Consider the following 15,013-nt stretch of genomic DNA (forward strand, 5'->3'; position numbering starts at 1 on the left):
CACCCACAAAATAAACTAAAATAAAATAACATTCTCGATAACAAAATATTTGAGAAAAGAGAAGCACGTGTTTGCAAAAAAAAAAACAAAAAACAAAAACAAATCACTAAAACGACCCCGTGTCTGAAGAGCGTGCCAGTTGGCAGCTGAACAAGCCACAAAAATTTGAAAACACGGAACCGTATAAATAAGAGCATTCTTTCCAATTCAGTTTTCTCAGACACAACAGAAAACAAAAACAAATCATCTTCAGGTGCTTCAACACTTACACACAGTTGACGAAACTCCAAGATCAAAATCACTCGACAATGCATTATCCTAACAACAGACCCGAATTCGTCGGAGCTCCAGCTTCAGACTCGACCCGGAACAGGTATCAACAGAAGGAGCAGTTGTCACCAGAGCAAGAGCTCTCGGTTATAGTCTCCGCCTTGCAACACGTCATCTCAGGTGGAAACGATACGACGCCGTATCAGGGTTTCTCAAGCAATAGCACAGTGATTAGCGCGGGAGTGCATTCCGACACGTGCCAAGTGTGCAGGATCGATGGTTGTTTAGGCTGTAACTACTTTTCCGCGCCAAATCAGAGAATCGAAAATAAACAACAAGTAGAGGTAGAAGAAGGGGTTACTAGTAAGAGTAGTGGAAGAGAGAGCACGGTGGCGGTGACGACGGCGGCGGCGACGGGGAAGATAAGGAAGAGGAAGAACAAGAAGAATGGGTACAGAGGAGTGAGGCAGAGGCCTTGGGGGAAATTCGCAGCTGAGATCAGAGATCCCAAGAGAGCGACACGTGTTTGGCTAGGCACTTTCGAAACAGCTGAGGACGCGGCTAGGGCCTATGATCGAGCAGCTATTGGGTTCCGTGGGCCGCGGGCTAAGCTCAACTTTCCCTTTGCGGATTACACTTCGACTACTACTACTTCCACTGTTCCAGCTGAGGATACAAGAACGAATGCAAGTGCGAGCGCAAGTGTAAGTGCAGCGAATTCTGCTGAGGCAGAGCAATGGCGTGGAGGAGAAGGAGGAGATTGTGATATGGAGGAGTATTTGAAGATGGTGATGGATTTTGGGAATGGTGATTCTTCTGATTCAGGGAACACTATTGCTGATATGTTCCAGTGATGAATAAATAAAAGATTAAATTGTAGTTACAAAGGTGTAGTTACTCGTTCATTAAAACAAAAAGAATTGATTCTTTTCAGATTAAATTGTTGCGTGTTTTTATAGTTAAAAAATGCAACAGGAGAGTGATAGTGGCTTGGCTTGTTCAAAGTGAGCAATATTCTTGGTCTGATAAAATTATACGACATGGAATAAAGATCTTTGGTCTGATGTAAGAACGACGCAAAGAATTACAAAACGAAGTGTCGCATTTAGTTATAACAGAGAAAACAACTATATTTGGTGACAAAAGAAATAAACAAACATCACTTGTTTTACAAAGCGTCGCGTGCAGCGATCCGGCAAACAATGGCATCACCGAGAGAGGATATCCCAAGTTCTTGGCTAGTTATCTTGTAATGCTGAAAAGAATCAATGTCACAGATTGTTACTTTTTATAACATTAGAATACAAAAAACGAAAAGGGTTTTTTTAATTTTTGTTAACAAAACGTTACCTTTAAAATATGGGCTTGATTAGCTTGCGTCTTTAACTCCTGCAAGTCGATCTCCTTCCCGTTGATCAATTTCGCCACCTCCTCCATCTGGTTTTGATCTCAAAACATGTCATATAGTTAGAAAGAAACAAAAAGAAAAAAAAAAAGAGAATCTGAAAAGAGCATAACAACATGGAAAGTCAGAGATAGTTGAAGAGATGATGATTGACCTCAAGGGGAGAAGCATTGAACCGGGCAGCTAGAATGTAAGTAGAGGTTTCGGAGATCCCACATCGTTTCAATGATTCTGTAATCTAAGGATGGAGGAAGAAATGAACAAACAACATTAGAAAAGTTCTGTAATGGAACACTCAACTAATTGCCCTTCTAAACAACTCACAGCAGCTATAATCAATAATCTTAGTTACAGTAGACTAATAGCTAAGGCTCGAACAACTAAACTAGACCCAACTGTGTCAGAACTAGACAATAACTAGACCCCAGTGTCTCAGAAACAAGACAAGAAGCACAAGCAAAGTTTGTTTGCTTACATGTTTAGATCCAGAGTAGTTGTAAACGAGCTCGGAGTGAAGAGTTCGTGTTGATAACGAATCGCGTGATTTGGAGATAAGTGCTTTCTGAGCAGCAGCTAAGAGAGGGAACAAATCTGGGATCTGATAAAACACAATTCATTATTAATTAATAAGATCAAAAAATCTACAGTCGTTCTTGAATGTGAACGTTGAGGAAAGAAAGAGAAGAACTTACGAGTAAGGCGTTGAGAAAGGAGACCTCAAGCTTCAGACTTCCATCTAGTATCGAACTCAAAAGCTCCCTTGATCACAATCAACAGCTCAATATCTGATAAATTGAACCTAAAACAAGGTAGAGAAAAATCGAGAGAGAGAGAGAGAGAGAGAGTACTTGGAGTTGGTGACATCGGAGAAGAGAGAAACAGAGAGAGTGTTTTCACCGTCGAGATGGAACACCTTCATCACTCTTAAGTCGGCGGCGATAAGGAGGGAGAAAATTAGGGTTTTACACCGCCGGAACTCGAGATACAGAAACGGCGAATCAATAATTTATTTAGGCAAGAAAAAAAAAAATCCTAAAACATCACTAAAACACTTTATTGTAATTAACGAAAATAACATTAATTAAAGATATATCTATTTGTTTTTTTATTTTTTTAATTTTATAATTAAAGTTAAAAAAAATTTAGTATTTATCGGGTGTATAATTAAGAAATCACAACTCAAACTCAATAATTTAGCAATTTTTGTTTGATCCTTTCTAACACAACTCGACTATTTTCCACAAAGATTACAAACCGGCCGTACCGGGTTATACAACTTCCAGACTACAGAATATATAAACCAAAAACCACAAGAACCGGAAATGGAACTGAGACCAAGACTCTTGTGTTTGTTTTGTCTTCTTCATGTCACTCTCCTGTGCCCTCCAAACGCCCATATCTATCAAACACACACACAAATCAAAATGTTATTTCTATCTTTAATCAAAATAATAATTTATCTGATGATCTATGACACTAACTAACCTTTAGATTTGAATCCCAACTTCCTGTACACAATGCACTCCCATCTGCTGACATCCCCAAACAGCTTATCCGATTCTTGTGTGAATCTTGCAGTTCCCCCAAATCCAACACAACCTGCAAGAAAAAATCTCCCACATTCAAACAACCAAAACCCAAACTCTCACCACTCAATACTTAATATTACACTTAGCTTACCTCTCCCAATAGAGTATCCCAAACGTAGCAAGTGTTGTTATTTGCGTAGCCAGCGAAAAGAAGCCTCCCGGAGGCAGAGAATGCAATGGATGTCACAGGCAGATTCTCACCATCACCATGCGCCTGATGATACACTTGGAGCTGATGACCAGTCCTTAAATCATACAACCTGCACGTCCCATCGTCTGATCCAGTCCCAAATCTATACCCATCAGGGAAAAACTTGACGGTATTAACATCTCCCTCGTGCCCATGAAACGTTCTCACCGCTCGGCTTGCAGCTCGAGTGTCCCACAAGCATGCAGTGGTATCACACGAACCGGATATAAACCAATTCGGGTTTGATCCACTGATTGAGACACTGGAAAGACAATAGGTTACATAAAGACATGAGTTTATTAAACAAACCGATTCTAATAAACTGATCCCATACCTTAGTACGTCACCGGTATGTCCAGACTGAAACTCACCGCCAAAAACAGATGTTTTGAGACCAGTAGTCACATCCCATAAGACGCATGTCTGATCACCCGAGCTGGTGATGAGATGAGCATCCTCGTTTGGGACATACTGACAGCACGAAACGTAACCCCTGTGGCCACTGAGGGTTCTCGAAACGGGTACAGTTCCGTCCTTGTCAGCGGTTGAGCTGAGACTGAAGATGGAACACACGCTGTCTAACCCACCGCAGGCAACCGTCTGACCGTTTGGAGAGAAGGCGCATGTCATCACCCACGCGCAAGGGAGTTTTATAGCGTGAGTCTTCTGACTCGTTAGAGCGTTCCACACTATTAACCTCCCGTCTTGAGATGCGCTCACGATCCGGTTCCTCTCAGGCGTCCAGTCCAAAGAATAAACCTGTTAAAAGTTACAAAGCTAGGATCTTTACCAAATCCTTCAAATAGACCGAACATCAAACTAGTTCGGTTAATTTTGAAAATGTCTTAAATCTTTGTGAACCTGTAAAAAACCAACATTTCGTTGAAAATCGTAAATTTATTCATTCACATAATTAATATACAAATTCAATAAATATTTGGTTTTACTTTCGTAAGTTTCTTTGTTTTATTCTACATTAATTCAGGTTTGTTCACAACAAGTTCGGACCTAAACTACTCATAGAATGAAGCTTTAGAGATTGGTTTATAGTTACACTAAACACTTAACCACAAGCTACAAAATTCTATAAAGAAGCAGACTTTGAGGATAAAAAGGTATACTGTAAGAGAGAGATAAGATCGAACTTTCCACCCTCACCTTCCCGGTGTGTCCCAGTAGAGTACGGCAACAAACCAGATCCGTCGCTCCGAACTTCACTGGAGAACGACCCTGAGCTGCTGAGTACTTGGCCACTGCCGAAATTCAATTGGAAAGAAAGCAAAACAGATCTAAGAACAAACAATAACAGATAGATTGTGAAGAAGAAGAAGAAGGAGAAGAAGCAACGAACCATCGGTATCTAGGAGCTGGAGGCGTCTTTGTCTAAGTTTGTCACGGAGGCTGTTGACGGTCTCCGTAGCGACGGCGTGGCGTTCTTTGAGCTCTGAGACAGACATTAACGCTTCAGACTTGGGCTTCTCCGTCGTTGATCAAAGGAGTTATAATTTTGGGTGTGTTCTAGAAGAGAGGAGAGTTCATGATTGAGAGGGAAGGAGATCGAGCCCTGGAGAGAGTGGATTCGAGGGGATCACGTGGGGAACGAAATAGTCAAGACAGGCTTTTGGTGTAGTTGTTGTCTTGTTGATGCTTCTGTCCTGAGAGAAAGTAAGAGAGAGCGAAGAGTCAACCGCCGATTGACTGTTGGCATTATGAAAGTGGACCCCACGATGCGTTCAACGACGTCGTTTCGGAGCTTCAGCTGCTTTTGCTCCTTTCCCGCTGATTAATTAATTATTAGTTGTGATTTTGGTTTTGATTTGATAACTCGTCAACGCTTATGATGGTGGAGTTATAAACATTTTTTCATGTCGTGATTATAGATAGCATCTTTCTTCATTATGCAAAATTGGAGATGAGATTCATGTCACACTCATTCCATAAAATTGCAGTTACTAAGAAAAGGGTAATCACTTGTTTCCTTATATCATTATCTCTCTTTTTCTATTCATAAGCAAAATTAGACTATATTACAAAACTATAAAATAAAGGTACGTGGAAGTTTATCCTAGTTGGGGAAATAGCCGTTACCGGCTACAATAAAATATTATTTATAGAATGTGTGTAACTATTAGAAAACTAATAACACCTTGATTAGGCAAATACAAAGGAGGGAGGAACACAAGAAGTCAAGAAGTAAAGAGTAGCAGATAATTAAACTACCCCAATACGCTTATTGGCCCATTACATATCTACATGGAGGATTAGTGACATAACGATGAGTAGAAAAGATAGAGAAGAATAAACTTTTGATTCAACTGCTCCATTCTTTTTGCTCTCTATTTTGTTTGAGTTAACATATTTGTTCATTACTCCTGTACTTCCATCTCCTCCTCCACCTCCCGGATAGACACAACTGTTGTAACCTATCAAAATTAAAATCAAGATAAGGAGAACCAATTAGTATGTGCATTTTTACATTGCTAAGTGGAGCAAATACTTAAAAAGACATTCATGTGATTGTTGCGGTTTGAGAGAAAACATACTAGGGTTTTGGGAGGTGATTGTTGCGGTTTGAGAGAAATCACAATCTGTAGGCCTTTTAGGAGACTTTTGGTAATACATATTCATGGCAAAGGCTGCATGTGACGCCACATTGTTTGGCTCGAAGCAAGCTCCTCCTGGTTGTATCGCCCCACAGTCTATTCCTTGTCCGCACGCCCAATCAATGCTCGATTGCAGCTGCTTATCCGTGGCATCCTTCTTTGATACACACCACCCCGTCGACGCTTTTCCCGATGGCGTCTAAAAACATAAAACCACATTTTTTAGTATTTTAAACAAAATTATTTTGTCAACTGTAATCACAAATTTATAAAGCAGCCAAGATTATCTAACCTGACAACTACTGTTGCTGCTACTACCGCTACTCTTGGCAAGGCCTACATCATAAGCCATGGAATGATCGGTTTTGAAAAGCCCGAAGGCCCGTTCCGAAGATGGTCCAGTCTTCAGGTTCTCATCGTAGAGCGCGAAAATGTAAGTGTCTACGGACTTTCCAGGCATTAGAGGTGTGCCAACCATTGACCTTAGATGAGCTATTAGGTTTCCGTTGTAAGCTTTAGCATTATCCACGCTCGGTCCAACTTCGTTGGGGTCCCCTCGTGAAGCCCATCCTGTTTCCGCCACCACGATCTCCACCTTTTCGAATCCCATTGATTTCAAAGCCGAGTGAACCGCGTCTACCTGTGAACGATGAATTAGAGAGACTGTAACGTGTGTTTCAAGCAAAGACAAACACGTAATATATGACATGAAGAGCACCGTTTGATTTTCCTCTTCTATTATTTTAGCTATATATTATGAAACTTCTGGTCAATGCTGCTTGTTGATGATGACGAGTGTAAACAAATGTTTCAAGAAACATCTAAAATAAGTAAAAAAACTAGTGCGAATCTGGCACGTCAGACAAATCAGTACGCGACTTGACTACAAGCAAGACATCATCACGCATGCTTATCCCCTGAGAAGATAATTATTAACAACGTATGAAATAGAAAAATTTAATTAAGTTTTCAATACTACAGAGCCACAGTAACCAAACTAATAAGCATATTTTTTTAAAAAAGATTGTGTGTTAGTATAGTAGATCCATACACATACGGCACGCATGTATGGAGCCGTATCCAACGTGAACAACTGTCTTTTGTACTATAATAAGAATATAGATATTCCTTCTAAAAGGAAAAGTAGAGAACAGAATAAGTTCCTTGCCACAATCTAGTGCAAAGAAAATCATTATACAAACTATATATTTTAAGACCTAAAGTTCATACTGTATATTAGTCCACGTGAATACTGCAAATTATCATTATTATCTAGATCCTTGTGTGTCACAACAATACATAACTTTTATAGGGAAAAAAAGACAGTGCATAACTTGAAACTAACCCACATAGCTACTAAAACAGTCCACCAACTTTCATAACTAGAGAGATTAGTTGATTTTGCGTTAAGTTTAGTAGAATTTAGTTAGCCACCCAATACAAAAAGTGAATTGATTAGTTTTAGACCAGACTGTAATTAATTTTACCTGAGCATCGAACATGTTCATGTACGTGATTCCAGTGTTAGAGTCGGGTCGACCCGCATTAGGCTGGAAGAGGCAAAACGCCAGCGTTTCGGGTCTCGGGTCACTTTGATAAGCAAAGAACGGGTATGGATTAATAGCGAACGGCGAGCCGGTATCGCTTAAAAACTGCAGAATACCCTTCAAACCGGCTTGATAACCGGACGCAAACGAACCGGAAGACGGCGGTTCTGAGCTACCCAGAACCGACATCGCGTGCACCGTCGACACCTTAATTTTCCCGCCGAGCGACGCCGCCTCGAGCGCTTTTTGAACGTTCTGCATCGCCGGGAGGAGCTGGCTCACCAGATTCGGGTCTTTCGACAGCAGAACCTCGTTGCCGACGGTGATGAGGATGATTTTGGAGGCGGGGTAAAAAGGGAGGACGTTGGAGCTGATCCATTGAGAGGCGGCGTTGGGATCGGCGGCGAGAGAAGGAAGATCTCCGTTGGCTGTGCCGATTACGATGCCGACGCCGGTTCCGGCTAGAGCTTTGATGATGGCGGGATCGGCGCCGTAGAGTCTCACCTTCTGGATGGAAGTGGATTGAATGAGCTTGGCGGTTTCAGAAGGCGGAGGGAGGTTGTCGGCGACTTGACCGTAGTTGACTCCGATGAAGGGCTCTGCATCTGTGGACGACAAAGAGAAGAAAAAAACAGAGTAAGAAACTTAAGGTTTAGAGGGAAGAAGAGAGGAGGGGGAAACTACGTCGTATTGAAGAAGGTACTTACTTGAGGAAGGGAACTGAGAGAGGAAGATGAGGAGGAGAGAGAAGTAGATGGAGATAGCCATGATGGTGAGTGAGAAGGAGACGCAGAGAGTTTGAGAAAGTTTTATATAAGCTTTGTTGCTAGATTAAATAAATTTTTTTACTGTAACGGTTATGTTAGAGAAACGAATTTTCAAGGAAGACATGGTTTCTACTCGTTCTTCCACAGTACACGTGTTGGTTGACTTCTATGTCTTAAGTGTTTGTCTTCTGTCTTGGTTTACTATTGACTATTGTAATATTATAGGGTGATTTCAGGTAAGAAAACTTTTTGCAAAATAAATTTCTTTTTCGACACAAAAGTTTTGTCCAAAAGCAGGTTATCCGATTTAAAGATTAAAAGTTGCAACTTTTAAAATTGTTGGTGGATGTAAAACCGATGAAAATTAGGTAGAATGTAGGATTCAAAAGTACAAAAATGGTTGAAACATTATTCATGTCTCGTAATTGAAGAGGAGACGTTAAACCTCTGAATAATTTCGTATACTGTATATTATTTTTACTTCATTTGACATAAAAGGTGGATTACACTATTCCTCTTTTTTCCATTCTACTTCCCAATCATAACCCATTCTTCACGTTTCACTGACCACCACCAATAATTCTTAGCTTTTGGTGATTTCATCGTTTCCACCTCAATTATTATATATGACTGTTATGTTGACTAAGGATTCTATTCGCATTTGACATGATTTATAAACTTATCCTCAAGATTTATAACCAGCGCTCGCATCATTTACAAAAGAAAACAACCAAAAATATTGAATTGTGTATAAATAAAGTTGCATGTTCCAAAACTAGGACCCCAACTTTTTCTATCCTATGATATTTGTTCACATTTTCATCAGCAACCCTAAAAAATCCAAATCCAAAACCCCCAAGGACGAACAAAAGACGAGATCACAACAAACAAACAAAACAAAAGTACCTCCAAACCCAAAACCACAAACAAACAGATTCTCTTATATTCTAATATGAATAAGCCAAATTAAAAGAAGACTTGATGTTCAAGCAAAACCCAGACTGACCAGAGATTCTCCTTAGCTTAGGCACCTGAGTGCGAGACCGGTGTTGTCTCGAACTTCCCTTCGGTGAACAAATGGTTGTACTGTTGAGGCAGTGCATGTTCCACCTACAGTATTGTAATAGAAAACATTCTGAGAATGATTCCCTCGATGAACAGTTTCCTTCCCCTCACTCACTCGGTCGGTTACAGTAAGCTTGTAATCAATGATGACTTCTGAATTTTGTAACTAGACTCTGGAAATACTTAACAAATTTGAAGAACAGGAGGAAATAAAAACAGGGCTCATGGACAGGGAGAGGAAAACCAAACCTAATCTCCATCGATCAGGGGAAGCACCAGGGACCATTACATTGATCTCACTCGACTTGGCTGTTGTTATAGCTGTCTCTAATGAGTCTTTGCTTAGGTATAACTGGCATCCAGTTGTGTTTTTTTCTTCTGAAACTGTGGGATTTGAACCCGGGAGTGAGCATGGATGAGATCAAAAAGGCAGCAGTGATCCATTTTCAATGGAAACATGAAACCATGGCTGGACATTGCTATGAACCAATACAAGTCTCTCTGGACTAAATATGTTGATAACGAAATGGAGTTTGTACCGATGTGTCTCTAGAGAAAGATATCGATATGTGGTCAGAGTCATTCAGGGCATTCATTAACTGATATTACGTTTATCATCTTTTATATTATATAGGGTTACCAAGTGTTTTGCTTCTTCTCTCTGTCATAGTTTTGTTCTTAGTTATATTTTGTGGAACTCTTTCACAGCAAGAGCTACATCCAAAACTGCAATGTCTCTCCTTGTTTAGCTTTGTTTCATGCCAAGCTATGTATTACCTAAATGTTAACATTCAACCAAATTTTTTGACTTAAGATTGAAACATTAAGAGAAATGGACTAGGAAGATTAACGCAATGAAGGATTTTGTCATATGTTTGATTTTAGTTACATTTTATTACTATCAAACACATTAACAGCTTCTTCCCATTCACCTGCACCAAAAGCAAACCTCCTCATGACCTTAGCAACTGTGTTCAAGGTAACAATTTTATCTTGCCATGAATACCAATAGTCATAATATCATAAGCACCACTCGAATTCTTGTGCCCATTTCAGGACACCGAGTGCAGATCTCCAGTCATCTATAAACCTATATATGGAGCAGCTTATGAACCAAACAGCAGACATCCTGAATGTACATAATAGATAATAGAAGGTACAAAATAACACTAAATTTTTTATGACCCATGGCAAATGCCCATGTTTCCATAGCCAAGAGCCGGCACTGTCCTTTTGCAAGAGCAGTAGCAGGTTTTCCTGATGCATTCCATACAGGTCCCAAGGCGTAATGAGTTTTCACATAATCCCTTAAACCAAGTAAGTAAAGTTCTTTTAAGGCTTTAGCCCATTCCACATGGTTAGCGTCTTTGTAGACAGAACATGGAGATCACATATTTTAAAAATGTACAAGGAGCATCAGTAGATGCGGAGGCATCAAGATCAACGTTACATAGATTTGGGAACACTTCGTCTAGCTCAATATTGTATGAATTGGCATACATAGAGGCAAAAGGAAGGATGAAGAAAGGAAATAAAGTTTGGCAGATTGCTTTAGGGTCAGGGTTTAATTGTAACAGTGCGGTTTGGGTGGCTGGCTCTACGTAATGTCAAGGCTTCTACAAATAGTCCTTGGGAACATTGCATTGGTAGATATCCGGTTAAAATTGATTCTGATTCCGCTAAGTCAGAGACTCATGTCCAAACCGGTCGGTCCTAATTTACGTCGTTTACTCTCTCGAGTTCTCATAATTTGATGGCTACGATGTTTTCTCTGCTCGTTATTTATAAATTTACATTGGTGTTCTAGTATTTGATTGTTTTATTTCTTACATGAAGTTTATAAACGCCGAATACAAGTGAATTGTATGACGTCATATCGTGAAACAACGTCATGCTACATTACAAGAAATTAAGTCAGCAGTGGATTAGGCTACTAATGTGTGGATAATGTGTCACTAGAACCATATACTGCAGAATCAAATAAAAGCTTTACTTAGCATGGACAACGTATATGACTTTTTTTTTCTTTACAAGGGACCATGCGTTATATGACTTTCTCCACCTTTTCACTTTAAAATTTGTATTAAACGCCAAAATTCTTTAAAATAAAAGAAGAGGAGAGACTCTCTCTGAGTTCCCTGCCAGCTAATGCTAAAAGGACCATTTTGGATGATACAAATTCTACAAAACAAATGGATAATCTAAAGAAATTAGAGAGTTTTATCAACTTAACCAGCAGCCACAAAATGAATTAAAAATTTCTTCGATTGATCAATCATGTCCATAACAAAAAGTTTATATAGTTGAGTCAAAAACTCTAAAAAGGAGATATTGATTGCATCGATTTTAGAAAATGGGGTCTTTCATGTTATGGAAAAGCAAACTTAAAGTTCATAAATTATATTAAAGAGAGACGAAAAGGGTATAATGTTGAGCATGTCTTATTGAAGAAGGAAATCACCCTCATTAAGTGTTCCATTTATATTGCCAAATGCACTTCTGCTAGTAGATAATCTATAAATCAGTTCATTTAATCTGCATAATTTGTGGAATATATATCCTTTATGTTTTAACATAATTTCGTGGGATAGTAATTTTTTGTTTGTAGGTGAATGAGTTTTTGTTATGTGATGTGTATTATGAAGGTTTATCTCTTTGTATGTTTGTCAAAAAAAATGTATTTTGAAATTTTTTATTGACCCTTGCAATGTTTATTTGAAAATTTGCATATTTAATGTTCTGTCTTCTTTTTATCTTGGTGAAAGTGCTAATGGAATTAGTGTTTTTAAGATTTTTTAATCAGAAACTATATGATGGCTTTAAATAGATGTGGTATGTGTTTTTAGTTTTTTTTTTTTGAACTAAGTATGTATTTTAGAATTTGATGTAAAATGTTAAGAGGTATGCATGCATTAGACCATCAATTCAAGTTCTATTAATTATCAGTTTAGACTATACATTAAAACAGCCAAACATTTCACAACAAAAATTAACAAAAGGAATCCAAGACATAATGGCCTTTCAGCTTGCGTTCTCTCCTTTTTTTTTCTTTAAAAGTATCAAAATGAAAAACAGGAAAGCTTATCACTGTTAATTTGCTTTTTTTATCGACAAAACTTTTCTGTCCACAACGCCTATTCATATCCATTAGAAAAAATAAAGCTTCTCAATTTGAGAAATCAAGCGCAATAACCTCCCTAACTTTATAAGTTACTGTTGGGTTAGAATTTAACTAGAACCGAAGACTCATAAATACAAACTCATGATTTCTTTAATTTCTCATGTATTCTTTGTGTTTTCTTTTTACTAACTGAAGTCGTATATCGGAAAATATATTGATCAATTTAAAACCTTAGAATACAATACAAGTGAAGATAACATTTCTAAACTAACTAAGAAACAATTTATTATAGTTGACATTTGCATGTGGACGTAGTTAGACAAAGAAATATTTCATATGTATAAGAAAACTTATACGATTGATTGTGTAAATATATGCATTCAAGTGTTTCGAATTTGAGAAAAAAAAAACTTCACATCTTATATAAAAGTGTATAACCAAAAGTGATTGCATGTTTGAAAAAAATTGAAAAATGATTAAAGCAAATGATGTAATAAGAAGAAAGATGTGATTAGTCATAGCCTCATAGGCAATGAACAAATAGCAAGGACAACTTTTGGAAGCACTGAGAATAATGTTGTGGATAAAGTAAAAACAATAGAAAAACTATTATGATATTCACAATTTAAGATAAAGGAAAATTTGAGTATTTATTTCCATGATTTTCCAAAAAAAAAATTGCTATAATTATTACTTAATAGTATATGAAATAAAGTTCAATTAAAAATATTGAAAATAATATTTCTATGGTCTATAAATAAGAAATGAAACCATCTCAACACCAACAAGATACAACAACCCCAAGAAGAAGAAGAAAACATATAGAGAAAAACAGAGATTTTCAACAAAGATTCCTCTGGCTCTGTTTGTCATTGTTCACCATGACTATTGTTCTTCTTCCTCTGTTTCATTTCTTGATGGCAAAGGTCTCTGCTTCTCACTTCTTTCTAGTTACCTAAATCACTAACTCCCACTCATACAATCCCTTTGATACAAAAAAACTCCTTTACTTATTTTTTTTCCTGTTTTGTAGTATTTGAAAAAAAAATATCATAATGGACTCAGTTCAGTTTCAACACTTTAAGATGAAGAAACCTAGAGGATTCTTGAACTTCCAAACAATGAAATCATTCACGAGCTTATTCAGACTCATTGAACTGATTCTTCTTCTAATCTTGATCTCCAAACTCTCTTTCCCTTCAGTGAGACTCTCCACTGACATTTTCAGGGGAGCAGCAGAGTTTCTCGTTAGCCCGAGATTCGTTTTCTTCATTGGGAACGCTATTGTAATAACTCTTTTTGCGATATCCAGACGGTACAACTCAGCTCACGAGCCTATCTCAAAGACAACAGACGCAGTAAGCAACGACCTTTACCAAGAGTTTCTTCACGAGAGTGAGAAGAAGAGATCCAAAGTTTATGAGACGACGAAAACAGAACAGCCCAAGAAGCCGAGTGGAGTGAAGAGGGTTAGTTTCGAGAGAAGCCAAACGCAGAAAGCGTTTGAGGCGGTTCACCCGCTTGAGAGTACATGTGGTGGGAGAGTCATGAAGAGGTATGAGTCGGAGAAGCATCTGAGGATTTGTGACTCGGACAAGAAAGTAGTGGTGAGGGGTAAGAAAGCAGAAGATAGAATGAGCAACGAACAGTTTAGGACAAAGATTGAAGCCTTCATCGCGAGGCAAAAGAGGATTCAGAAGGATGAAGGACACTTGATAATCTAGCTCTTCTTGGTTACTGAATGTTTTTGTTTCTTTTAGTTATAAACTTGGATGCTCTGTTTCAAAACATTTCATAGTCTTGTAAGTCGTAACTTTGCCTTGCTAAAACTCTGTATCTTAACTCTTGTAAACCTTGAAAGTTGTTTAAGTAAATAATAAAATGTTATGGTATGTTACATATGCTTTTTAATTGTAACGAGTTAAATTGATACATAAAACGCGGGTGATCAGTGCAATTGTATAGTTTGAAGATTGAAAAAATACTCCTATTAGCTGAACTCATTATGTGATGTTTTATGAGGCTTACAATTAAAATCTTTTACCAAACGCTTCAACTGTAGATTTTTTGCTGTAACGGTTGTGTGAGGTTAATATTTCTAAATGTTAAAATAGGATCGGTAAAATATCATTTTTATTTTTATTTTTTCTGTTAAAAATCTAATTACTTATTGTCAAAGAATAAAAAAATTACTAAAGAAATAAAAAGTGTGCAACACTATAATTTTTCTGAAAGCCACCCATACTAGTATTATTTTTCGTGCACTAGTGCCGGTATGTTCGCACACTCTAATTACTTATTTATTCCTAACTATAGATGGTTTTTCATGTAATATGGTTTATTTGTACTTTTGTTTGATTGTATATGTCTTTGTACCTCAAATACAAAATGATATTTAGTAATGTTACTTTCATATTTGTTGTTTAAATTTGTTGAATATGATACAAGCTTTCATT

General features: G+C 37.9%; 5 protein-coding genes across 5 annotated transcripts; 2 read left to right on the forward strand and 3 right to left on the reverse strand.

Annotated features, from left to right (window-relative positions):
- The first annotated feature begins 197 nt into the window (after positions 1-197).
- Positions 198-1,210, forward strand: LOC106304076 (ethylene-responsive transcription factor ERF109-like). The gene has a single exon (XM_013740459.1). It carries the CDS (start codon positions 309-311, stop codon positions 1,122-1,124), a length of 816 nt encoding a protein of 271 aa, XP_013595913.1. The 5' UTR covers positions 198-308; the 3' UTR covers positions 1,125-1,210.
- A 77-nt stretch (positions 1,211-1,287) lies between these two features.
- LOC106304077 (EKC/KEOPS complex subunit Tprkb-like) lies at positions 1,288-2,689 on the reverse strand. The gene is made up of 6 exons (XM_013740460.1): positions 2,524-2,689; positions 2,368-2,434; positions 2,151-2,273; positions 1,830-1,913; positions 1,621-1,707; positions 1,288-1,525 (listed from the first exon to the last, which is right to left on the reverse strand). Exons 1-6 carry the CDS (start codon positions 2,592-2,594, stop codon positions 1,439-1,441), a joined length of 519 nt encoding a protein of 172 aa, XP_013595914.1. The 5' UTR covers positions 2,595-2,689; the 3' UTR covers positions 1,288-1,438.
- Positions 2,690-2,852: 163 nt separating this feature from the next.
- LOC106304073 (guanine nucleotide-binding protein subunit beta-like) lies at positions 2,853-5,106 on the reverse strand. The gene is made up of 6 exons (XM_013740453.1): positions 4,806-5,106; positions 4,613-4,707; positions 3,789-4,213; positions 3,356-3,716; positions 3,161-3,274; positions 2,853-3,074 (listed from the first exon to the last, which is right to left on the reverse strand). Exons 1-6 carry the CDS (start codon positions 4,909-4,911, stop codon positions 3,039-3,041), a joined length of 1,137 nt encoding a protein of 378 aa, XP_013595907.1. The 5' UTR covers positions 4,912-5,106; the 3' UTR covers positions 2,853-3,038.
- A 414-nt stretch (positions 5,107-5,520) lies between these two features.
- LOC106304070 (glucan endo-1,3-beta-glucosidase 7-like) lies at positions 5,521-8,431 on the reverse strand. Its single transcript, XM_013740451.1, has 5 exons — positions 8,312-8,431; positions 7,545-8,209; positions 6,350-6,697; positions 5,998-6,256; positions 5,521-5,877 (listed from the first exon to the last, which is right to left on the reverse strand). The coding sequence occupies exons 1-5, from the start codon at positions 8,370-8,372 to the stop codon at positions 5,696-5,698; spliced, it is 1,515 nt and encodes a 504-aa protein (XP_013595905.1). The 5' UTR covers positions 8,373-8,431; the 3' UTR covers positions 5,521-5,695.
- Positions 8,432-13,349: 4,918 nt separating this feature from the next.
- Positions 13,350-14,449, forward strand: LOC106303735. Its single transcript, XM_013740046.1, has one exon. It carries the CDS (start codon positions 13,613-13,615, stop codon positions 14,279-14,281), a length of 669 nt encoding a protein of 222 aa, XP_013595500.1. The 5' UTR covers positions 13,350-13,612; the 3' UTR covers positions 14,282-14,449.
- The last annotated feature ends 564 nt before the right edge of the window (positions 14,450-15,013 follow it).

This window comes from Brassica oleracea, chromosome C7 (assembly GCF_000695525.1).
Source record: "Brassica oleracea var. oleracea cultivar TO1000 chromosome C7, BOL, whole genome shotgun sequence".
Lineage (NCBI taxonomy): Eukaryota > Viridiplantae > Streptophyta > Magnoliopsida > Brassicales > Brassicaceae > Brassica > Brassica oleracea.

Excerpts from the sequence above, each read along its gene's own strand:
- LOC106304076 (XM_013740459.1), top strand. The coding sequence starts at position 309 with ATGCATTATCCTAACAACAGACCCGAATTCGTCGGAGCTCCAGCTTCA.
- LOC106304077 (XM_013740460.1), bottom strand. The coding sequence starts at position 2,594 with ATGAAGGTGTTCCATCTCGACGGTGAAAACACTCTCTCTGTTTCTCTC. Across the intron at positions 2,435-2,523 it reads TCCGATGTCACCAACTCCAA|GGAGCTTTTGAGTTCGATAC; the intron begins GTACTCTCTCTC and ends ATTGTGATCAAG. Across the intron at positions 1,526-1,620 it reads ATCAAGCCCATATTTTAAAG|CATTACAAGATAACTAGCCA; the intron begins GTAACGTTTTGT and ends GATTCTTTTCAG.
- LOC106304073 (XM_013740453.1), bottom strand. The coding sequence starts at position 4,911 with ATGTCTGTCTCAGAGCTCAAAGAACGCCACGCCGTCGCTACGGAGACC. Across the intron at positions 4,708-4,805 it reads CCAGCTCCTAGATACCGATG|TGGCCAAGTACTCAGCAGCT; the intron begins GTTCGTTGCTTC and ends GAATTTCGGCAG. Across the intron at positions 3,075-3,160 it reads GTTGGGATTCAAATCTAAAG|ATATGGGCGTTTGGAGGGCA; the intron begins GTTAGTTAGTGT and ends TGTGTTTGATAG.
- LOC106304070 (XM_013740451.1), bottom strand. The coding sequence starts at position 8,372 with ATGGCTATCTCCATCTACTTCTCTCTCCTCCTCATCTTCCTCTCTCAG. Across the intron at positions 6,698-7,544 it reads TGAACATGTTCGATGCTCAG|GTAGACGCGGTTCACTCGGC; the intron begins GTAAAATTAATT and ends CATCGTTCACAG. Across the intron at positions 5,878-5,997 it reads AATCACCTCCCAAAACCCTA|GTTACAACAGTTGTGTCTAT; the intron begins GTATGTTTTCTC and ends TAATTTTGATAG.
- LOC106303735 (XM_013740046.1), top strand. The coding sequence starts at position 13,613 with ATGGACTCAGTTCAGTTTCAACACTTTAAGATGAAGAAACCTAGAGGA.